The 24,898-nt window shown below is 38.7% G+C and overlaps 1 protein-coding gene and 1 long non-coding RNA gene across 2 annotated transcripts; one reads left to right on the top strand and one right to left on the bottom strand.

The window, feature by feature from the left end:
• Nucleotide 1: 1 nt before the first annotated feature.
• Nucleotides 2–24,898, top strand: WDR92 (WD repeat domain 92). Its single transcript, XM_029937496.1, has 8 exons — nucleotides 2–303; nucleotides 10,006–10,106; nucleotides 12,175–12,305; nucleotides 15,157–15,258; nucleotides 17,314–17,429; nucleotides 18,328–18,462; nucleotides 20,826–20,923; nucleotides 23,975–24,898. Exons 1-8 carry the CDS (start codon nucleotides 121–123, stop codon nucleotides 24,180–24,182), a joined length of 1,074 nt encoding a protein of 357 aa, XP_029793356.1. The 5' UTR covers nucleotides 2–120; the 3' UTR covers nucleotides 24,183–24,898.
• LOC115289900 lies at nucleotides 2,166–11,994 on the bottom strand. Its single transcript, XR_003907860.1, has 3 exons — nucleotides 11,901–11,994; nucleotides 3,894–3,960; nucleotides 2,166–2,465 (listed from the first exon to the last, which is right to left on the bottom strand). It is a non-coding gene; the product is annotated as an uncharacterized LOC115289900 (long non-coding RNA).

Raw genomic sequence — 24,898 nt, 5'->3', positions numbered from 1 at the left:
TTGGCGGCTACTACGGCAAATGGGAGGGCGAAACGAGTTAATGTTTGGAGTCTGGTTTCCCGGTTAGTGCTTTGTTAGGGTCTGGGTGGGCTGCTTGGTGGAGGGGAAGTTGGCTGGACCATGTCGGCCTTCGAGAAGCCTCAGATCATCTCCCATATTCAGAAGGGCCTCAACTACACGGTATTTGACTGTAAGTGGGTGCCGTGCAGCGCCAAATTTGTGACCATGGGCAACTTCGCGCGGGGCACCGGCGTCATTCAACTGTATGAGATTCAGCACGGGGACCTAAAGCTGCTTCGGGAGGTGGGTGCCAAGCGGGACTTCCCAGTTCCAGGATCTGGGACTACCGTTGGTGAGGGGGCGAGTGCGGATCTGGGGGTGGGGGTGTCTGCATTTCTTTTTGCCCAGGCGTCCGTCTAGCGCCCCCCAAAAGCACAGCTCGAGCTGCGCGGAACCAGCGAAGGTGATCGAAGATTGAGGAATACTTCCGACGGAAAACGTTTGGTTTGAGTCCTGAATTCTCGGCTAGCCCCTTCCTGAGGCCACCCTCGCATTCCAGAGCGAGGTCTCTGGGAAGTGACAATATGATTTCGAATCTAAATTTGAGGTCCTTCTAGGCAGTGCGCAGTTGTTTGTGGAGAGTCTTTTTAATATGCCCTGTTAGTAAAATGCTTTTTCATACAAGCAGAGACAAAGCTGGCACCGGGATGCCTGCACTGTAATTGGAGGAGACATCCGAACTACTTATTCTTCAATGAGTATCAGTTGGTTGTCTGATTCTCCCAGGCATGTGAATGACAGTGTCCCCGGTTTCATGGAGTTTATTTTCTAGTGGAAGAGAGAATCAGCTAAATGATGAAACAGATGATACATAAAAACAAACTGAGATGAATTCTCTAACATAAAGGAACATGGTTCTATGAGAGTAAAAACAGATTTGGGATGAGTAGGTGCTAACTGGGCCAAACTAGAAATAGAGGAGGAGGTTTCCAGAGGAACAGCGTATGCAGAAGCTCAGCGATGGGAGTGGTAAGCAAAGGACTAGACTTTGCAAGGTCTAAGTTTTGTGAATATCATTAGTGAAAGAATTAGAGAATAATCTTGTTAACTAACGTTCTTGTACTTGTTTACAGTTTAAAAATGCATTGATTTCAGTTGATTAGTCATAATCAAGTATTAGGGTTGTAACAGACTACAGGGAAGATTGAGAGCTGCAGGGATTAAAAGCTATGGCGAGAATCTGCATGGAGATTCGCTTTAAACTGGTAAAGGTTGGGGTGCCTGGGTGGCTCAGACCGCTGAGTGTTGGACTTTGGCTCAGGTGATGATTTCAGATTCCCGAGTTGGGCTACCTGTTTGCTATCAGGATGAAGCCAGCATGGGATCCTCTGTCCCCCTCTCTGCTCCTCTGTGTGCGCGTGAGCTCTCTCTCTCTCTCTCTCTCTAAATTAAAACATTAAGAACAAACCGTGATAGATAAAGAATGAATACAATTTGGATAGGCAAGCTTGGATTAGAAGGTATTTAAGATCCCATCTCACTTTAAATTTCTGTGAGTGCCAGTTTACTTGTTCAAGTTTGTCTTTCCTTTTTTAGTTTGTTTATTTATTTCGAGAGGCAGCGGGGAGGAGAGAGGGAAACAGAGAGAGAGAGAGAGAGAGAGAGAGAGAGTCCCAAGTAGGCTCAGCACTGTTAGCGAAGAGCCTGATGCAGAACTGAACTCTAGAACTGTGAGACCACGACCTGAGCTGAAATCAAGAGTCAGACACTTAACCGACTGAGCCCCCCCAGGCGCCCCCAGTTTGTCTTTTCTAGCCAGGTACTCAGAGTTCCTACACACGACTTACCCTTTTCGACCGTGCCTTGCTTATGTAGTTTACCATTTAACCCCGGGCACCTTTTCCTATTTTTGGGTCCAGTTCAGATTATTTGATTCAGATTTGTGTGATCCCTACACAAAGTGATCTCTTTACATTGCATTATGCTGGTTCTTATCTGCTCCAGAAATAATGTAATTCTGTCTAATCTCTAATTAGATTGTAAGCTCCTGGAGAGTAAGGACAGTGTCTTTTCATCAGCGTGGTTTGTAAAGTTCAACCACTCAATAAATTACTTGTTAAAAGAATAAGTGAATGTATAGTCTGTAAAAGGATGGAACTTGGAAATTTAAATATTGGTTTATTGATCACTAATCAATTGGGGTCAGGGTTTGAACAAATGGAAACATTGAAATAGTAGACAGAAACTTACAGGTGAAGTATTAGGAACAAATACCAAATATCAAATTTAACCAGAGAACATTTACAGACTGTGACTTTTAAAATAAGGTATAATCTGTACACATTTAGGAACACACTTGTTTCACGGAGTGCAATAGCGCCCGTTGTTGACAACCTCCTATTTCACGTCGCTCTGCTAAAGAAGGCCCACGGTATTGGAGGAGTCCCTTCTGAAGAGCCTCTTGTCTAGAGAGAGAACAAAACAAATGCAGAAACACATTTAAGAATTTAGCTTGTGTTTGGCTGTGATGGTGCAGTGGAAAAGAACACAGGTTAAATACAGGTTCAGTGATTCTCAGCTCTTTACTGTTAATCAGAATCAGCTCAGTAGGTTCTGTTGCTGTTGTAGATTGTGTGTGTGTGTGCGTGTGTGTGTGTGTGTGTTTTAAAACATTCATGCCTTGGTCCCACCTTCAGGAAAGCTGATGCAGTGGGACTCTTGCATTTAGAATGGAGTGAGGCCTAGATACTGGTATATTTTAAACTAAACCAGGTGATTCTAACAAGTACCAGTGTTGACTACCATTGGGCTAGATGAATTACGGAAATACTTGATTTTTCAATGTGGAACCACCTCAAGTCATGTGTTCCAATGCCCATGCATCCAAGGTAAAAATGAGAAGGAAGTAAACAGGTCTTTGTTGATGTTTGCCTTATCTTGTTATTAAGTGTGAGACTTCCTCAGCCTATAAAGGACAACTTTTTTCTAATTGGCACAAAGGATTGAGGTGGCCCTGAAAAATGGAATCCTAGTTGTGCATGTTTATACTTTAATAAGCTAACAACGGTCTGCTTTTTTAGTCCCTGTGCTACTGAGTTCACTGCTTGTTAGCATGTGGTTGACTAACTCTTTTACTGTTAATTAAAGTAGTGCCAGGATGTGGAGGAGGAAATACTGACAAGCTGTACTAGACCCACCCACAGATGGAACAAAAATAGCTCTCATGGGAGTTATCCATCATGGGCTTCCTTAATCATGTTAACTTATTGTAGCAAAGAGAACCAACAGCTAGGTCATGGTCATTTTTAGTGTCCTGCACCAAAAGTTATTAATATATACCAATTTTCTTTTTGGAATAAACTTTGCAAAATAAAACTTTTTAGCTTTTTTTTTCCCCTAGCAGGGAAAATTTAAGTAACCACTGGATTTTTTAAACCTTTGTTTCCCAACGGTAAAATATTTAACAGAGGCAGGGAGGGAGCCTTTTTGTGAACTATAAAAAATTAGCCTCACTCCGGTGCTCGCTCTTAATTTGGCTATTATGATGTCCATGAATATCTTAGAAAACCCCCCCATTCTTCTGTAGGTCCATTTGCCAGCAGAGCTCGGCCCTTCTCGGCCGCCTGCAGTCCTCACTGGCATGTAAATAATAAGATGTTTATACATGTGAGTTTTTTTAATGTTTTTATATTTTGAGTTGAATTTGATTCTTGCACAACAGACTACTCGTATCCATAAATCTCTTTATATTTATTTAGTATAAGGAGAAAAGAGAACATGAGGGAAGCATAGATAACTATATGTTTATATCTTGTAAAGACACAAATGAAGGTAGGAACCCGAGGACACAAATCTGAAAGTAGGTTCGGTTTGTGACAATACCATTTACTCACCAGTCTATTTCAAGGTTGAAACATTTCTTTGGTACTTCTAATGACTCTCCAGTTTATGGAATCAGGGCTGCAAAATAAACTTAATTGGTTTACATGTAGGTCTAGGGGCAGCCACAATTAGTATAAAGAGCTTGGAATCTTCCTGGCTCATTATGGACCTTGAGCAAGTCTTTGTCCTCTAAACCTGTCCCCTCATCTGGAAAGGGGTGTTCCAAACTCTTAGCCTGCAGTTGTATTAGAAAGAAAAGTGATGGTCTGTTCTAGAACACCTAGAACAGTATCTGATAGATGTGTTCAATATATGGATGTTTTCATTATTGCGTATAAATGACACTAGCAACTATATGGTGTATCATGTGAAAACATGGGAGAAATGGGATCATGGACTCCAGCAATGGTTTCTCGCCAGCACTAGGAATGAGAGGTTAATAGATGTTCATTTATATTTTTATTCAACAAATGTTGAGTACCATAAGGTGTTTAACAGATGTTATAGGGCCCCATTCTCATGATACTCATTCTAGAGAGGACAGAGATAGATACTTGAATAAATAAAATAATTTTATTGGTAAGTGCAACTAAGATTAAATGGGGTGGTGATAGTGATTTGGTGTTCCACTTCAGATTGGAGGAGGTGACATTTAATCTGAAATCTGAATTGGGAGAAGAAAGACATGATGATGTGAGGGAAGAGCAGTTCAGGCAGTGGGAACAGTAGATGCAAATGTCCTGAGGTAGAAATGATTTTGTTGTGTCTGAAGAGCAAAATGGAAGCAGCAGATGTGGCTGGAATGTGGTAGGAGAGAAGCAGGAAATGAGGTCAGAGAATCAAGGCAAGATATCAGAGAGCTTTGTACATTTTGTCTACCATAGGCCTTGGTGCCACTCCTGTGAGTCTGTGCTTCTAAATGTAGATGCATTTTATTTCATTCCATTATATTTCAATAAAGGCTGACTTTCAGGGGCACCCTTGGTTGAGTGTCCAACTTTGGCTCAGGTCATAATCTTGCAGTTTGTGAGTTTGAGCCCTGCATTGGGCTCTGCTGACAGCTCAGAGCCAGGAACATGCTTTGGATTTTGTGTCTCCCTCCCTCTCTGCCTCTTCCTGGCTTGTGCTCTGTCTCTCTCTCAAAAATAAATAAGAACATTAAAAAAAAAAAAAAGACTGACTTTGAGAATCTGCAATAACAAATGTGCAAATACCTAGTATAGGATCTATTGTAATAGAGTGTCTCTCAGTTTGGGTTCTTTCCTTTTAAGGTAGAGATTCTCAGATGTGTTCAGGTGCCAGAATGTCTGGACGTTGTGGTGCTGTTTTTGGAACTCCATGAAATACTGGAATACTTGTTCCAATTCCGTACAAAGAAGGAGTTTTCCAGTAGAAAAATCTGACTACATTATACAATCGTGATTTTTATATCACAAGAAGCAAGTGTACATAAGCGTTTTAATCTTCATTTCCAGGTTTTCTTATTGGCATTCATTTGCTAATATTTTCTAACAAACAACCTAAACAAAATAATGAAGAAAACTTAAGTTTGAGAAAAACATAGGTTTTTAAAAATTTTTTAATGTTTATTTATTTTTGAGAGACAGCGTGAGTGGGGGGAGGGGCAGAGAGAGAGGGGTACAGAATCTGAAGTAGGCTTCAGGCTCTGAGCTTTCTGTCTAGAGCCTAACATCGGGCTCAAACCCACAAACCATGAGATCATGACCTGAGCCAAAGTGGGACGCTTAACCAACTGAGCCATCCAGGTGCCCCTATTAGCTTTTTTTTTTTTAATTTTTTTTTGTTTTATTTTTGAGACAGAGAGAAGCAGAGCATGAGTGAGGGAGAGGCAGAGAGAGAAGGAGACACAGAATCCAAAGCAGGCTCAGGCTCTGAGCTAGCTGTCAGCACAGAGCCCGATGTGGGGCTTGAACCCATGAACCATGAGATCATGACCTATGCGGAAGTCGGCTGCTTAACTGACTGAGCCACCAAGACGCTCTTCTATTAGCTTTATAAAGCTTCTATCTGTGTGTAAGTTAATGTTGGTGCTGGAAGATTAATGTGTTCTATGAGCATGGTTTGAGAATCTTTGTTCCAAAGGCTTAAAAGGTGAAAGTTAGATGAAGAAATAACATAGGAAAGTTTTTGCTTCCTAGTTTTTTATTACCAGCAGTAAAATCTTTGAAGAACCATGTGCTCACTATAGGGACTGAGAAGTAGAGGTCACCTTTTGTGGTATAACTCCTCTGTGGCTTAAGAAGAAGAGAAACCCTATCAGAGGCAACAAGTCACAGTGGAATTGTGAGAAGCAGAATGCTTCAGGTGGTAAGAGAGGAGAAGACGGGAGACAAGTCTTCCCAGGTCCCTGAGAAGACTTTTCCTGGAGAGTTATAACAACACATGATGCAACCTCCCCACGGCTCCTAATCCACGAGTCCCTGGAGCCAGAGATTTGTCCATGAGGCTTACCTGCTGCTTACCCAAGAGGCCTGTCTTCACCCTCTGCCTCAGACGGTGGGAGTCATGACCGATGGCTTCTTTGCTTAGGGCACCCAGGCCCAGTGTGAGACGAATGGAGGAAGGAATGGGTGTTTATTTCATCAGTTGGCATAAGTTGGAACTCAGAATTACTTTAACCATAGAAATGGTGTCCTAACAGTAATTAAGTGCTGTGCCACTATTGATATATCGTTTCAGTTACTTTTATTTGGAGGAAGTGGAAGGTGGGGAACACATATGTGATCTGGAGTTGGAAACTGCTTTGTTAAATTGCCAAATTTTTGATTCTTTGTATTGCTGCATTATAACTTTAAAATATATATATATATATATAAAATTGGAAGAATTACTGAAATAAGTGAATATCAGGTTTCTGAGCAACTGATACTGTCTGGGACCATATATGCATTAAAAAGAAAAAATTATTCTGTAATTTTGTGCTCATCAATACGGCGTTTTACAACCATGTTATTACAGATGACTGCTTTTGTTTACTGGGCAGTTTCCAAGGAGGTTGTGAATGCTTTCTTGTAGACCTGGCTACATAGTAACTGCTCATTTCCAGATCACAAATGGTGTGAAAGCTTAACAAGCTGGGTTTCCAAAGCCCTGTACCATGTAATAATATCTTTTCAATCATTAAAGAAAAGTTCAGTTTAGTTTGTGTCAAGTGGATTCTATATTTTTTTCTTTGAAAACTGCTATGTAGACCCTATATGGAAGTGCCCAGCCAAGCATTTAAAGTGGCAGGGAAATTATTTTTTAAATTCCATGAAACAGGCCAAACCATCTGGGAGGGATGACATTGGCCTAGGAACTGAAAAGTTTCAAGAAGAAATCCCCTAGAAACTGGAAAACTCTGTGGAAGGTAAAAAGTGTATCCAGAATATTGCTAATGTCAAAAAAAAAAAATAGTTAAGGGGCACCTGGGTGGCTCAGTCAGTAAGCATTCGACTTTGGCTCAGGTCATGATCTCACGGTTCGTGGGTTCAAGCCCCGCGTCAGGCTCTGTGCTGACAGCTAGCTCAGAGCCTGGAGCCTGTCTTCGGATTCTGTGTCTCCCTCGCTCTCTGACCCTCCTCTGCTCATGCTGTGTGTGTGTGTGTCTCTCTCTCTCAAAAATAAATTTTAAAAAATTTATTTAAAAAAATAGTCAAGGGGTGCCTGGGTGGCTCAGTCGGTTAAGCCTCCGGCTTCGGCTCAGGTCAGATCTCACGTTCGTGGGTTCGAGCCCCGCGTCAGGCTCTGTGCTGACAGCTAGCTCAGAGCCTGGAGCCTGCTTCCAGTTCTGTGTCTCCTCTCTCTGCCCCTCTCCCTCTCATGCTCTGTCTCTCTCTGTATTAAAAATAAATAAAACATTAAAAAAATTAAAAAAAAATAGTCAAAGGAAAATACATGATGGGCCTCCTTAAATCTATGTTTGCTTATAAATGTATAGAAAAAGATCTAGAAGGATGGGAATTACTACTGGGGAGCATCAAAGGGAGACTCACTTTTGTTTTGTTTGAATATTTTAGGGAACATGTATTACTTTTGTACAGATTAAGAATAGAAGTGCCTAGGTGGCTCAGTCGGTTGGTTGAGCCTCTGACTTTGTCTCAGGTCATGATCTGGCAGTTCCTGAGTCTGAGCTCCACATCTGGCTCACTGCCGTCAGCCTGTCAACAAGGAGCCTGCTTCTGATCCTCTGTCCCCTTCTCTCTGCCCCTCCCTTGGTTGTGCTCTCCCAAAAGTAATACTTAAAAAAAAAAAAAGAAAAAGAAAAATCTGGGGCTCTTGGATGGCTCAGTCAGTTGAGCATCAGATTCTTAATTTCAGCTCAGGTCATGATCCCAGGTTTGTGGGATCGAGCCCTGCGTTGGGCTCCACTCCACACTCAGCATGGAGCCTGCTTGGGGTCTCTCTCCCTCTGCTCCTCTCCTCCACTCGTGTGCGCTCACACGCCTGTGCGCGCGCTCTCTCTCTCAAAGAAATAAAAATAAAAACAAAACAAAATCTTAAAGTTTATAACAGACTAAGACAATAGGACGGCCCTGCTGAGGCTGACCGTAAACGGGAGGTGATATTATAGGGATAGAGTATGGAGGGGGGCAGGCCTCAAGCAGCAGCCTCATGAGATTTCACACTGCCCCGAGTTCTCAGGCCAAGGCAGCAGCTGACTCCAGGAGAGATTTAAGTGGCCAGGGCAGAGGGAGTTAAGGTGGCTGGGGGCGGCAGAAATGGGGAGCATCAGGAAGTAAAAGATTAGTGGACGACCCACACAGGTTTGGGTGTGGATAAGAGTAGAATAAGGCATCTGTATATGTGGGAAGAGTCCAATAGGAGCTGCTATTTGGTTGTAAATTCCTTGAGGGCATGGCCAATCTCACTCCTGTTTGTATCCTATTCTGTCCAGTTCATTAACTTTATCTAGTGGGAACTCCATAAAAATGTTAGAACGCCTGAGTTGTGCAAATGTGCTTAGGGCTCTTTGCCTATGATAGGAGGGTATTGTATGATATCATTTCTTGTTGTTGTTGTTGTTATTTATTTATTTTTGAGAGAGAGAAAGAAAGAATCCCAAGCAGGCTGCTTGTTGTCAGTGCAGAAACGGACATGAGGCTCGATCCCATGAACTGTGAGAGCATGACCTGGGCCAAAACCAAGAGTTGGCCCCTTTACTAACTGAGCCAACCAGGCGCCCCTGTATGATATCATTTCTTTCCTTTTTTTTTTATTAAAAATTTTTAATGTTTTTTTTTAAATTTATTTTTGAAAGACAGAGAGAGACAGCACAAGCAGGGGAGGGTCAGAGAGACAGGGACACACAGAATCCGAAGTAGGCTCCAGGCTCTGAGCTGTCTGCACAGAGCCCAATGTGGGGCTCGAACCCACGACCTGTGAGATCATGACCTGAGGCAAAGCCGGATGCTTAACTGACTGAGCCACCCAGGCGCCCCTTGATATCATTTCTAAGGATCCTTTTGACAATATGGCCTGTACTTGATTTCCATAAGCCACGTACCTTAACTAGAGCATTGGTATGTGGTTGGTTTACTAATGTGATTATATGCCACACTTGGAGCAGTGCTTTTTAAGGAAACTTCAAAATATTGGCTACTCCATACCAATAGCAGTGCCTTTGGCGCTCACACGTCTGCAGATCTCTGTGCACTGACAAGGTCCCAGAGAGAACAGTGACATAAACATTCTCAGTTTATAGGGTTCTGCAGGGAAAACTATAAGAGACACATAAACATTTTTGTTTCTATAGCCATCTGGAAAGAATAACATCTTCATTATGTTCTCATTCCTACTGAGGATCTTAAAGAAGAATACCACATGAAACGCTGAAATGTTCATATTTGCAAACCAATGAAGATGGTAAACTTGTCAGCACTTCAATGTCTCATTAGTGAGATGAGAGGAAAGGCAAAATTAAAACTCCTTCTTTTTGACAGTTACGTACTTTTAAGCTACAGAAAAGTGATGCAAGGAAAAGGATAATTTTGATCAGAAAATGTTTTAATTGCTTTTTATATTATGTGCTTTATTTAAGTCCCATAGTAGAGCCATAAATATCATGCATTATAAATAGCTGCTTACATAAATAATGTATCCTCTTTCCCTCCCTCTGTCAAGATTGAAAAGGCCAAACCCATTAAATGTGGAACATTTGGCGCAACATCTTTACAGCAGAGATATTTAGCTACTGGAGATTTTGCTGGAAACCTACATATATGGTAAGATTATTTAGTCAATTTTAAGACACAAGGTAGGCAGTTTCTCTGATAGTCATGTTACCCTCCCTCTGAAAGGGAGAATTCGAATTTTAAATATTCCTCGTTCAATTTTAATTGTTTATAAAAATGTAAGGATTGTCCTTTAATACATATTTCTAGATATCATGTTCAAAATCCATTTAAAATACTGTTTTTCTTTAGTTAGTTTGACCAATGTTACCATTATTTATTTCCACCCATGCTGTTTGGTGCTAGCATTTAATCCCCTGTATTTGTACATAAAGGGCTATTCCTGCACATGGAAAACTTAAGATAAGGTTTATATTTCAGTGAGACATTTGGCATTTCAGAACGATACACTAAGGGTTTTTTTGTTTTAAGTTTTTAAATGTAGAATTCCCAATTCATTAAAAAAATTTTTTTGTTACCGCTTTTGCTAACATCTAAGTACAACTTTTTAGGGACATATCTGTTGACCAAATTAACATAAACCTGTTACAAATGAACAAGACCATAATTATGCAAATGCTTGTAATTTTCATGTTCTACCTTGAGTTATTCTCTCATTTAAATTAGATTGTATGAGCTGAAATTCCTCCTTAATTACTTTTCAAGAATATGTCTTATTTTAACTGTTTAAAGTATATAGTAATGTTCTACAAAGAAACTATCTTCTCTACCTCATGTTTTCTAAGGTGATCTTCCTTGATTCTCAGTTAGAATCTGCTGTTTTGTAATTAAGTTACTCTGACATATTTATTTTAGAATCACAAAATAGAATGAAGCTATTTTAATTTCCCCTTGCTCTAACTGCTTAATAATTAAGTTAGCATTTATTAGAATGCGTCAGTTCTTACATATACTTTCAGAGAACTTGGGAGAGACCAGTCTAAATGTTCTTTTTAAAAATAACATTTCAGCATAAGAATAAGCAACAAATATAACTATTGGCTGTTTCCCTAATATAGTTTCTTAGCATAGATAGTCACAGGTTATTACTGACTTATTGTCATTGTTAAGTCTTATAATTTCATGCTGTGAAACGCAGTGTTTTAAAGTCTGTACAAACAGTAAAGCAATTCTTTGAAGTAGAATCTCAGTCCTGTTTAGTCTTGGTTCTTTCAGTGATGCTACAAAGATAAACATTGTCTCTAAACTAGGTTGAGCTATCTGAAAGTTTAATTAGGGAGATTTTGCTAAGCCTGGCCTCGTAATAAGTTGAGATTACATTTCACAAATACTTGCCTTCATTTTTTTTGAATGTAAGTTATCAAAAACTGACTTGTTAAAGAGAAATGTGGGTAGAAGCTCCAGTAGAAAAGAGGGAGGCTGGAGAAGGGGTATATTAACATAGCTTACTTGAGCTGTCACCCCGCCATCTTGGCTAACTCAGACACCCATAGTAATGAGTACTTTCCTGCATTCCTTTCTCTTAACTCACCTGCATTTAGACAAGCTTCACCTAGCTCTACTATAGATTTATTGTGTCTAGCATGATGATCCACTGAAAAATATGTAACTAGGTGAAAATAGTTTGGAATTTAGTGAGAAAATAATACATTACAAAGGAAGAAACATATACAAAGTAAACACTACTCATAATTTATCCTTCCAAAAGATCCCAAGATCAGATTACCAAGGTCTGCTTTAGAAAATTCTAAATCACTTTGAATTTACTGTGTTTAAAGTAGTGATTATCAGACTTCAGTGGACCAAAGAGTCAGTACCTTTGGGGCTGTTTATGCATTACATCTGTGGGGGAGCCCAGGAATCTGTATTTATTAGTAAGCTCACCTTGTAGGTCATATGCTGGGATAGATCATCTCTCAGAATCACTGAGTGTGCTCAGGACTTTGAGTTCCAAGTTGAATGATGGCAATTCTCATTGAGCGCTCAAAAGAAGTTAGAGTGGAGAGAAAATATTGGAAGTAAATGTATAAATTACCTTCATAGCAAAACCCTTATTTTAAAACAAAAATCTAAATATGGTATGCGTTCTTAAATTTTGGTAGTGGACTAAATGTTTAGGACACGTGGAGTAAGTAAGAAGCTGTGTTCTGTTGTCTAGGAATTTGGAAGCTCCAGAGACTCCAGTATATTCCGTAAAGGGCCATAAAGAAATTATAAATACCATAGATGGTGTAGGTGGACTGGGAATTGGGGAAGGTGCACCTGAAATTGTGACTGGAAGCCGAGATGGTAAGTTAAAGTATTTTGTATTCTGTGTACTTAAATGTTTTTCTTTAGCTCAATCCCTGTGCAACAATATGTCCTCTCTCTATGGAAATCCTTTCCAGTAGCCTTGACTCCCTAAATCTAACCGTTTTTTTAAATGGGCAAGTTTAATTGCATATCCCTCAATTGCTTCTACTTCTGAGGTATTTTGAGAGAGGCATAGCACTTACTGTTTCAGTTTTGAGCTAGTTCAGCTACTAACACTGTAGTTTCCTATGAACCTTGAAAGACTTAACATTTTCTTTACAGGTTTTTGAGGCAGCTCAAAAACAATATAAGGTGGGCGGCAGCTTTTTACTTTCTTTTTTTTAAAAAGCAGAATGGGTACTTGTGAAATTGTCATATTGACAGCTGGCTGAACATCAAAGCTCTGTGTTCCTTGCACTCAGCATTGTAGAATGATAAGGGGCGCCAACTCTGCTCTTCTACCCTGTGGTGACTAGCAAGGGACAGGTCTGTTGTTATTCAGAGTTGTTCTAAATGATGGTAAAGGAGTCAGAATTTTTGTTGTTTCACGATGGGTACATGAGAAATTTGGTGCGTTAGTGAGTTTGGCTAGTTTTTTAATGGCTGCTCGAGACCACGAGGAAAGTACTTTAAAAGAAAAGAGATGAATTTTTCTAATAGTTACTCAGGAGTGTGTTTTAGAAATCCATTATCCGGGGTGCCTGCGTGGCTCAGTCAGTTAAGCATCTGACTTTGGCTCAGGTCATGATCTCACAGTTCATAGGTTTGAGCACCACATCAGGCTCTGTGCTGACAGCTCAGAACCTGGAGCCTGCTTCAGATTCTGTGTCTCCGTCTCTCTCTGCCTCTCCCCTGCTCATGCTCTGTCTCTTAAAAATAAATAAAATATTAAAAATAAATCAATTATTTTTTATCATAAAAGAAATATGGAATATATAAGGAAAAACAGCATTCAGTCTTCCACAATAACATAACCAGTAGATTTGTTTTCCTTTCCAATCTTGTATACAATTTTGTATAGTTGTCTATGTGGCTATGATTTTTATCTTTTTTTATTTTATGTTTTGTCATATGCAAATGTTACTGCCTTCACAATTATCATTTAATGACTATAATATTCCATTCTATAGATACATCACAATGTCCTTAACCATGTCTGTGTTAATAAGCACTCATGTTTGCTCTAAGTTTTTGTTTATTGTTTTGGGAGAGTGACTTTAAAATAATGAAGGAATGAGTATCATGTATATTAACTTTTTTAGAATAAATGTGTTTTATGATTTTTAAAATTTATTTTCACACTTTACAAAGGACTCATGTACATTCTAATGTACAATCAATGAGGTAGATTTCTAGTCTGTCCTATCAGCATTGATTTTCTTTTTTTCCCCTTAAATTTTAAAAAATTTAAAAAAATTTTTAAGTGTTTGCTTCTGAAAGACTGAGAGAAACACAGAGAGAAAGCAGGGGGAGGGGCTGAGAAAGACACACACACAGATCCAAAGCAGGCTCCAGGCTCTGAACTGTCAGCCCAGAGCCCAACTCGGGGCTTGAACCCACAAACCACGAGATCACGACTTCAGCTGAAGTTGGATGCTTAACCAACTGAGCCATCCAAGTGCTCCCTCCCAAAATTTTTCTTAATGTTTATGTATTCTTGAGAGAGAGACAGAGGGCAAGTGGGGAAGGGGCAGAGAGAGAGAAGGAGACACAGAATCTGAAGCAGGCTCCAGGCTCTAAGCTGTTAGCACAGAGCCCGAAGTGGGGCTGGAAGTCATGAATTGGGAGGTCATGACATGAGCCAAAGTTGGATGCCCCACCTACTGAGCCACCCAGCCACTCCTCCCTGATTTTATAAGTAACAATGGTACTGCATTCCAACTTGTGCTAACTTCTTTCTATGTTTGTTTTCTAGTTAGTTTTTCTTTGTGAATTGTCCATTTATGTTCTTTGCTTATTTAACTACTGCAAATTTCATATGAATCTTACCAATTTGTATGAACCCTCTAGAGTAATATAATAACCTCTTGTCACATTTGTGAGAAATGTTTTTCTCCTTAAAGTAGCCTTTTTAATGAACAACTTTATTTTATCCTTGGAGATAAATCTAGTGGGATATCTCCCCTTTTCCTGAGTTTATTATCCCTTTTAAGGATGTTTTGTCCTTTTCTTGTTCTCACTCAAGTACTTGCCTTTCAGCCATTATTAAGTGCATTTGTATTTCTCCCAGGCAGTGATGAGTTTAGTTAGTAGCCCTGCAATTTGCAGTAAAATGAGGGGGTTGAAATTCAATTGAGAAGAAATATGTGTTAATTTTATTTAATATTTCCCTCATGTCTATTGCCACAGGGAAATTTAGCTTAATTGTGAGAGCGTGTTCTAAAACTCCATATAAGAAATCATAAATGTAAAAATTAGAGTTTATTCATCTGTATGAGAAAAATGCCAATGATTATATGGGTAGAAGGGAAAAAAATAAAATTAAAAGGATACCGATATTATTCTAAATAAATAGTACATTAGTTTTAGGCTCAAGGAAAATAAGACCTGATCTGAATTGCATACCATATGTGTGTGTCGTGTCAGTCAGACCTTGTTGATAACTTCAGAACAGTAGTTGGCTCTTCTGTGTATTTATTAACTTGGAAATCAAGTCAGACAGTAACATATGGGTTATATCTCTGATATTAAATACAACTTTCCCAATTAGAAGTCAGAAATATGTGAAAAATTTTCAAGTTTTTTAGTATCTGTAATATCACCATATACATAGGAACCCACAGGAAGAGAATGAAGAAATGTCCTCATTTACTATTCAATTTTGTCAACTCACTTGTATTCACAACAGGAACTGTGAAGGTGTGGGACCCAAGACAAAAAGATGATCCTGTTGCTAATATGGAACCTGTACAAGGAGAAAACAAGAGAGACTGTTGGACTGTGGCATTTGGTAAATTCTTGAAGAACTCTTGCATTTGATATATCAGATGGTAAAAAAGCACAGTGCTTCAAGGGGTCCCTGATAGTCTCTTTATAGTTTTTTTTGGTGGGGGGGTTATTCTGATAGTTTATTGAGGCAAATAGAGATGGTGGTTAATGTCAGCCTCTGGCACCTAGGTTTGAATCCTCACTTTTTTATTTCTTGGCTCAGTTAGGTGGGCAATCCAGCAAGCTTGTCTGTTTCTTAGTTTCTGCATTTATAAAATGAAACTAGTAATAGAATTTACCTAATAGTATTATGAGGATTCAATAAAGTAGTATGTGTAACGTGCTTAAAATTGTGCTTAAATTATTAAGTGCTCAAAAATATTTGCTACTGTTATATACTTGGTCTACAGTGTAGACCTAGTTTAGAGTTAAGTGCCATTAATGGAGCTAAGCAGGGACTCAAACACAAATGGTGACTTAACAAATCTTACATTATACTCTACACAGAGGATGTTTATTTTCTAGAACTTAGGTTATGCCATTACAGAATTATTTGTTATAATTTGATTACTGTGTTCCTATGTTACTATACTTAAAGTGAATATTGATTTTGTAGGACTAATTGATATGTACCCTAGTATCTCTTACTGGGAGCCAAAATTAAAATAATTTTTGCTACTATAGGATATGGGTCATACTTTGTTTGAAATCTGTATGTTTTTTCTCCTTTTTCATAGTATAATCCTGTATAGAAAATAGTGGTATTTAACAGTATAGGTGAACTGTTTAAGTTTTATATGTTGTTTTAAAATTGCACTATTATTTAATCACAGGAAAGTTTAAATTTCCAAATTAAAAAATGTTATTGTATGGGAATTATTATGTGTTTGTATATAATGAGCAATAATATGTAACCTTAACACATGTATACTTCAGGATTTGTATTTAGAATCATCATGTAAAATTTGATGTCATAATTAAAAAGTAATTATCTGTGGGTCCATTAAAGCCTTCATCTTTCTTTGATCTAAGGGATATAAGTGCAATTTAAAATTGGGGACATTAAGTTTGAAAAACAGTGCATTGATTTGACCCTTTTATGAATGTCAGAGTACTGTACTGTGGGCATATGAAGTGTGAGAGATTCATATTCTATCCGCCAGAGGCTTAGAGTTTAGTAAAGAGGGCATAATATCTGCACTAATCATAGTACAAGAAGTATGGATGAATATAGAAGGAATCTTCAAGTGAGAAATGGCTACAGGGGAGGAAGGTTTTGACCTGAGACCAAGTATACATAGGATGTCAACCACTGAAATTGGGAGTAAATGTCAAGAATAAGGAATAGCCTGAAAAGTGCCCACGAAAGTATGTTAAAGGAAATAGTGGTAGAAGGAGCCTTAAAGGTAGCTCAGGGCCACAGTCAGAAGTGTTGGGATGTGTGAGGGAGTGGCAGACCTTTGAAGGTTTTTGCAAGGATGAGATGTGATCAGAGTGTCAGGAAAATCAAATTGGCGGTGTGCAGTGGGGAGAGAGGAGTGGCAGAGATGCTCCAGAAAACATCCTGGACCCAAGTAGGATGAATTAAACTACATATTATAAACTCACTTCAGGTGCGGCCATCCATACAACTAAAAATGTATAACAGTGTATCACAACATATTTCAGATTTCCTTGCAAAGATGAGATAATACCAGACAACATTTTCCAAAATAAATGAATTTTAAAGTAGTTTCTATTTGTATTCAAATATAGTTACTACCAAGAAAGCAAGAGAAGCATAGCTGTATTTATTCTACCAAACCCTGCTGTGTTTGAACTGTAATTGACCTGTTAGTCTGCAGATTCAATAGGGAAAAACCATCCTTTCAATCCTTTTTCACTCAACCCTTCAGTATAGAATCTCAGCAAATGAACTTTTTTAAAAAAATCAATATTAGATAACCAACTTAATAATCTCGATGTCCTATCAGGTTTGGCAAAACGAGATTCTGCCTAGTATGATTTTGTATAAGTGATATGTTTAGTTTCAAATAAGCAATTATAAAGATATGCAATGTTGTGTCTTGGTTTCCAGGCAATGCTTATAATCAAGAGGAACGTGTTGTTTGTGCTGGATATGACAATGGGGATATCAAACTGTTTGATCTCAGAAATATGTCACTGCGGTGGGAAACGAACATAAAAAACGGGGTAATGTACATTTGGGTTCTGAGCATGTTTTTGTCCACCTCCGAACTACTTCAGAAGGAGAGTGCCTCTGATAACTCATCTTGGTCCAGCCCCTCTGCCAATGGTTTTTAACCTTTATGGGCTGGGAGCCCTTTGAGAATTTAATGAAAATCATGGACCCTTTCTTCAAAAAGTGAACACACACTCAGATGTGGTATGACAACTCCTGGTGAGTCTCCAGCCCGTGTCCTGACTGTGGACCCCTGTGGGCTATGCAGTGTGATATTAAAATGAGCTAGTAAGAGGTCTTTTTTTCCTGCTATTATTAGAATAGTAACAGCCTCCACAAGTTCTTTCAGATTTTTGGGCCCTTTAGTGAAGAATGTGGTTCCTTCTTGTTTTCTCAAACAGCTTTCACTGGACTGTATAAAATAATTATGTAATAACAGGGATGCCTGCGTGGCTCAATCAGTAAAGTGTCTGACTTTGGCTCAGGTCATGATCTAGCTGTTTGTGAGTTCGAGCCTCACGTCAGGCTCTGTGCTGACAGCTTGGAGTCTGGAGCCTGCTTGAGATTCTGTGTCTCTCTCTCTGCCTCTCCCCCACTCGTGCATGCTCTGTGTGTGTGTCTCTCTCAAAAATAAATAAACATCAAAAAATAATTACATCATAACAGTAAAAGATTATATGGCTTTCCAAATTAATCTACCAGACAGGGGAACTCAAAATGGTTTTGTTGGCCCTTTAACGCAAGAAGAAATTTTTTCATTTAAAGGTGTTTGATGTATGATTTTCAAAAAATAAAATTATTTAAATCTTTTCACATGAGCTGATAATTTTAAAGTTGTTTTACTTAGTTTAAAAGAACCTCCTGAATAGTAATCACTGGACCATCAATAATAAATATTTTTTATTACAGGTATGTAGCTTGGAGTTTGACAGAAAAGACATAAGTATGAATAAACTGGTAGCTACATCCCTGGAAGGAAAGTTTCATGTTTTTGATATGAGAACACAGCATCCAACCAAAGGTTTTGCCTCTGTTTCAGAAAAGGTAAATATGAAGGAAATATCTTTCTATGAAGAGGAATGTTCATAGCTTGTTTTAGACTAATAGATAGAATTAGTCATCAGGGTTCTTTCCAGGTCTTTATATGAAGGGAGCTATTTTTAATATATTCTTGTGGGAGCTTGACAGGTTTTTCTGTGTACAGTACCCAAAGTTTATTAATTTTAGATTTCTTGACTATAATAAAGGCTTCAGTTCGCTAACAATGTTATTTTGTAGTTAGGAGCAATCACAAGAAAACTAATTGATATTGAGAACTGGATCATCAAAACCTAGCCTAGTGTTTTCTAATAAATATATAATATTTGTATTGATATCTAATTATACTCTTCAGAACATAACAGCATATGTACATTATATCATTTCATTGCATCTTATTTTATATCCTGGTTTGCTATATTAAGTGAAATTATTCCAAGAATTAACCCTTGATACATAGTAGGTTCAAAAAAATTAGTCATTCACACATACATACATACTTTACTGCATCCCAAAGAGTATTTAAGGTAGCTAAGAAGGAAACATATGGTATCTACATCAAAAACTGATGAAGAGAAAGCAGAGCACAGGGACAATACTGGTGAAAGAAAGAAAGGAAGGAAGGAAGGAAGGAAGGAAGGAGAAAGAGAAAGAGAGAGAGGAAGAGAGAGAGAGAGAAAAGAGAAAAGAAAGAAAGGAAGGAAGGAAGGAAGGAAGAAAGGAAGAAAAAGAAAAGGAAAAGAAAAGAAAGAAAAGAAAAGAAAAAAGAAAGATGGATGGTGATGCCTGGAATAAGGGGACTGCATAAGATTCATGCTGCAGCACCCGGTCATTTGCCAGAGATGGGCTGGGAATGTGACTGAGCATCCTCCAATGTAAAAGTAAAGATCAGTTACAGACCTGTAGTTTCCAGAAGATTGAAGTATGTAAGTTGCTCAAGAAATACTCTCATGCTCCCTCTCCCTCCATTGTGGATTCAGTAGTGCTTCTTAAACTTTCCCATTTTGAACTTTTTTGTTATTGCTGCTAATAATAATTATTATTACATATAAATTACTGTCACTGCCTGATGAACTAAATTCTTAAGGTAGAAACAAATAGCAATATTGTTTTGCCTTTGTTATTTCAGAATATAGTTAAGTATCAACAACATAAAGCAGTTTAATTATTAAGTTGTCCTTTTACAATTGTAATGTGGTTCTCATCTGCCCATTATAAAGTGTCATCTTCAAAAGTTTTTCTTATATTTACTTAATCCAGGAATGGCTAAATCTGTCAAATGATGCCAGTGTATTTTAAGAGGTCATGGCCCCTCTTTTTGTGTTTTTATCAATTTCCAGAAAAAAAAGAGAAGTTTAAACTATGAAACAAAATAGGTTTTAACAGTTGGACCCACTCGAGGACTTTCACACAGTTAAAGGGTATATTTTGATATGCATTTTAAATCTGCTCATGGTAATCCCCTTACAAGACTATTAAGTCAAATGCCAAGACTAATCATTCCCTAAAATACCGTGGCTAAGAATGACTTAGATCAAGTTAGTTGGTCTCACTGCTTCTGCAAAGTAGAAATCTTTCCTCCCTCCCTCTTTCTCTCTTCCATTCTCCTCTCTCCTCTCTCACTCTCCCTCCCTTCCTTTCTCCCTGTTTCTCAAATTCCTGGCAGTGAATTTTACACCATTAACATTGATTTACTAGCTGTTGTTGAGGTGCTAACAAGCTGTTAACCTTCCAGTTGCCATTTTTATCTTTAATTTAATATGACTGACTAAAGATCCTGGCTTATTATGACCTTAAACCCATGGGGTCCTTATTTTGAAGACTAGACAAGTCAAATGGTACACATTAAAGATAAGGCTCTTGCAGCTTTACGTTAAAATTCAGCCTGTATATGGGAATTCTCTCAAGTTCCCACTCAGTTTGCTGGAAACGCGAAACCGCTCTAAAATATAAAGCTGGTTGTTGTTTTTTTAATCAGTCTATCCTTTTATTCTCTTAGGATCAAGTATATGTGTTTGTATTTTGAGTTTTTCTTCTCCCTCAGAGTGAGCTAGGGACTCTTACATATGTAAAATCCATGTATATGGTACTATAAACTTAAGTGGACTTTTAATCTGATAACATCTTTTTTTTAAATCCAGTAGAACTTTGTTTTGTAAAGGAAGAAAAACGATGCTTTTCTTAATTGTGATGAATTCTTATAAATCTCTGTAGCCCTTATAAAGAGATGGAGCAGAAATACTTGAATTACTTTTATAATGGTTGTTGAAATTATAGTGGTAAAAATTCTTGCTTACAGTGTTTCTTTCCTAGGGCGGTCTTTGTCGTATAAACGTAAAAACCAGTTATGTGCCTCTCGTCCTGTTTAGGCCCATAAATCAACTGTGTGGCAGGTCCGACACCTGCCACAGAACAGAGAGCTCTTTCTGACGGCTGGAGGCACCGGCAGCCTTCACCTCTGGAAGTAGTAAGTCCCTGCTGTGCTCATGGCTCCTCGTGAAGTCACTCGTGGGCGGAAAGTAGGAGTAAATTGAACTTGGTTGTCTTTCTTCCTCCTTTGACTTAGTTCATTTTGATACTGATTTTAAATGGTATAAAGTAAGTGTTATTTTGTCAGCTTTTAAAAACCAACGTACTTATTCTATGCTTAGTATTAACCTTCTTTCGACATACTCAATATGTTTATCATTTTTGTTGTGTCTTCTATGTATCACGGTAGCTTAGGAATAGTTCTTTTCATAGTTTAAAATCATGGCTTTGGCTAGGTTTTTATTGTTGTTTTCGGTTTTTGTTTTTGTTTTGTTTTGAATGTGAAAATTCTGACCAAAAGCCTTTGTGAAATATTACTGTCTGGTCATTAGAACACTGCCTCAAGAGAATAGGAAATGGGTTGAAATTCTTAATATTAGATCCTGATCACTCACTTGACCAAGTTCAGACACTGTTGTGGTGAAAGAACTCAAACAGCGCTGAGGCACAGATGGGTCTCCAGGAAAAGCCCTGCCTGGAGTTTGCTTTCTGTGTGCTGGAGGCAGTGTGAGTTACAGCCTGGACTGTGCTGGGTCCCGGGACCCTTGCATGGCACATACGACGTCAGCTGCTCATTTATGGGCCTGATGAAAATAGAGACTTAATGGTATTTCTTTCTACATCACTCAAGGGAAAAAAAAACCCCAATAACACAAGCCCATAAATGAAAGATATTTCAAAAATAAAGTTTGATTCATGATATAAGAAGAAAACCATCATCTTCAGTGTGGCTAGGACTTTGACACCTACAAAATACTTCTCTATTTATTAGCTCCTTTTAGAAGATAGCAGGGGGCACTGAGAAACAGGGCCACCGTTGGAAAGTGTTCAAGTATTTAGGGATCTAGCGCACAAAAAACGGAATGCTTGAGATCAAGACTGTACAGTCCCTTTGAGTAACGAGCAGAGGAAAAGCTTTATGAGCGTGGGAGAATGCCCAGTGGATAGACCATCTGATACCTTCTCTTCTCCTAGTATCCTGCCCATTGTCCTCACCGGGTCTCCCTAACCAGGCTGCGCTCCCCACTAGTCTCTGCCGACCAGATGGCGCAGCAGCACATCACTGTTCTGCCTGAGATCAAACTCTTCAGGCTGATTCCTTGAAGAACTAGTTCCAGTTTTCTCTGCAATCCACATATGGAGTTGTAGTCTGTGTGATGTGCAGACACGTTTGCAGCTAGAATTTTTGACAACAGGGTAAAGTGGAGTCTCGTATGCCGTTGAATTTGAAGCTAATCTCAGGGCGCCTCGGTGGCTCAGTCAGGTAAGCTTCCGACTCTTGATTTCAGCTCAGGTCATGATCTCATGGTTCTTGGGACTGAGCCTTGTGTTGGGCTCTGTGGAGCCTGCTTGGAATTCTCTCTCTCTCTCTCTCTCTCTCTCTCTCTCTCTCTGCCCCTCCTTCTAATAAATAAATAAACATTAAAAAAACAGAAACTTGAAGTATATCTCAATATGAACTTTAATCCTTATCATAACAGACATCTAGTAATCTTCAAATTGGCTTGGAGCTCTGCTGTCAAGTATTACACCAGCAAAAAAGATCTGGTTTAAGTAAAATGACATTTAATTCTATTTCCATTTGCCAGTCTCCTTTGATAGTAATGCACTTAAATTATAAATATTTATCGAGCACCAGAGAGTTCCTAGAGGTACTCATCTAGTTAATTCAGAAATTGTTTTTTGAATGAATGAACCCCAACATCCTGATTGTTTGTATGTGTTCGAAACATACAAACATACATTCTTAAAACTTTAGTGGACAATATAGAGGGTTTAAAAAATCATTATATTTAAAATACTAAATAATTGTATCCTTTGCCAAGGGACCTGAAAAAAAATCTGTAAACGGTTTCATCATCTGAATATCTTTCTTATTCCTCTTAATCAAAAGAAGTTGTATGGTTCAAGAAGGAGAAAGAATAGTAGGTTATCTGCCTATCACTTCTATTTCTGCTCTGCTTTTGAGTTGCCTTTTACCTTTTAAACTCATAGCCTTTATTAGCACTTACAAAATGAAGGTAGTATCATAGTCAATACCTAACAGGCTTTAAAGGCCTTCAGCGGCAGATCAGCCCTGTATTTCACTAGGAACTCATCTCTGTGGTAAGGAGGGTTGTTCCTTTTCACCCTCTCAAATCTAGACCAACTGGTATTTATAGTTGTTAACCTTCAGCCCTACTTATTTTATAAATTGATATTTTCAGCTGAAAGGAAACAAATGTTCTTGGAATTGCTTTTTTTTTCTTGAAGCAATGATATTTTAGGGTCTAAAATATCTGAGCAGCATGTTCCCATGGAAATGGTATCCAGAGGGTGTGCAGGCTCGGGTCTGTGTCATGGAGCTTGAGGGTTAGAAACTGTCTGTTCTTCCTTCTGGAAGTATTTCGGTGAGGTTCTGCACGTGTTACTGACAGCCTTTGCTTTTGCACCTGTTCGGCCTGTAGTGTCCAGCAAACTGACTCGAGAGAAGAATTGCAATAAAAGATTGTCAGGAGCACAAATAAATCTCAAAAAGAATGCTAGATAAGTCTGAAACTTTTATATGGAAAGAAAATGTAGACACGCTGTGCAGAGAAGGCGTTCAGAGGCTTCTAGGTGGGGCGCCTCGGGGGCTCGGCTGGTTGAGTGTCCGACTGTTGACTTTGGCTCAGGTCATGATCTCATGGTCAGGGAGTGAGCCCTGTGTTGGGCTCCACGCTGAGCACGGAGCCTACTTGAGAGCAGGCTCGCTCGCTCTTTCTCTCTCTCTCTCTCTCTCTCTCTCTCTCTAAAAAAATGTTTTTAGTAGAACCAATCCCTTTTTAAAGCTGTTGAGGTTGAAATAATGTCTCTTTGTATGAAACTCAACATTAGGAAGATTCTGTAAGTATTTATTAGTTCTAGTAATCAACTGAGAAGTAAAAATAGAGTCACAGATTATATGTCTATAAACACAATGTGGAGAATGTTAAGATTTCTCTCCTTACCACTCTGGTCTTGTTTGCAGTGAATACCCTATTCAGCGGTCCAAGAAAGATTCTGAGGGCGTGGAGATGGGCGTGGCCGGCTCCGTCAGCCTTCTGCAGAACGTCACCTTGTCTACCCAGCCCATTTCCAGTTTGGACTGGAGTCCAGATAAAAGAGGGCTCTGTGTCTGTAGTTCATTTGATCAAATGGTAAGAGTACTGATTGTTACAAAACTCCATAAAATTTGATCTGGAGACTTTGGACTTGAAACCTTCCAGAAGAACACTCATAGTATATTTAGAACATGCCCTGGAATCCTCTGACCTTCACTGAAAAGAGTTGGATTTGACTGAGAAAACAAACCCCAGATGCAAACGTCCAGACTAGCCTGTCTCTGGGTGTGAAATGTCAATGCTGAGCGGTATGTTACGGTGACCTCACTGGATACAGGTTTGCGGTCTGTTAGCGCAGGGGGCACCACTGTCTCCAGGGCCAGCTCTGTTCCTCTCCCCTCTGTTTCTAAGAAAAAGCTGATACTTGATTATATATAAACATATGTTTATGTTTATGTTTTTCATCACCAGAGTTATAATACTTTACCGTAACACCTGGTTTAAAATTGTTTGTTTTGGTAAAACTACCATGAATTAACCTTCATAAATATTTTGAGAGATTTCAGTGTCAGTAAATTTCTGGAAAGAATACTACTTTATAAAATACCAAAATGGCATTGTCAGATTAGATTTGGGTAACGGTTTTTAGTTCTATAACTCATAAAATGAAATATTATCTACAAAGTGAATATTTATAATGACCTCTTTTTACTTTAGAAACAAGAGTCAAATTAGACTTTTGGTTATTGAGTGGTAAGTGATATTGAGATGTATAAGACTGCGGAGTTTTCTAGCCTTTTTTGTCACATCTTTTTATATATTTTATGAATAAATTTGTTTTCTGAAATCTA

Source organism: Suricata suricatta, chromosome 4, assembly GCF_006229205.1.
Source record: "Suricata suricatta isolate VVHF042 chromosome 4, meerkat_22Aug2017_6uvM2_HiC, whole genome shotgun sequence".
Taxonomy (NCBI): Eukaryota; Metazoa; Chordata; class Mammalia; order Carnivora; family Herpestidae; genus Suricata; species Suricata suricatta.
The sequence above is the reverse complement of the archived record's forward strand: the minus strand, read 5'-3'. Positions and strand labels throughout refer to the sequence as shown.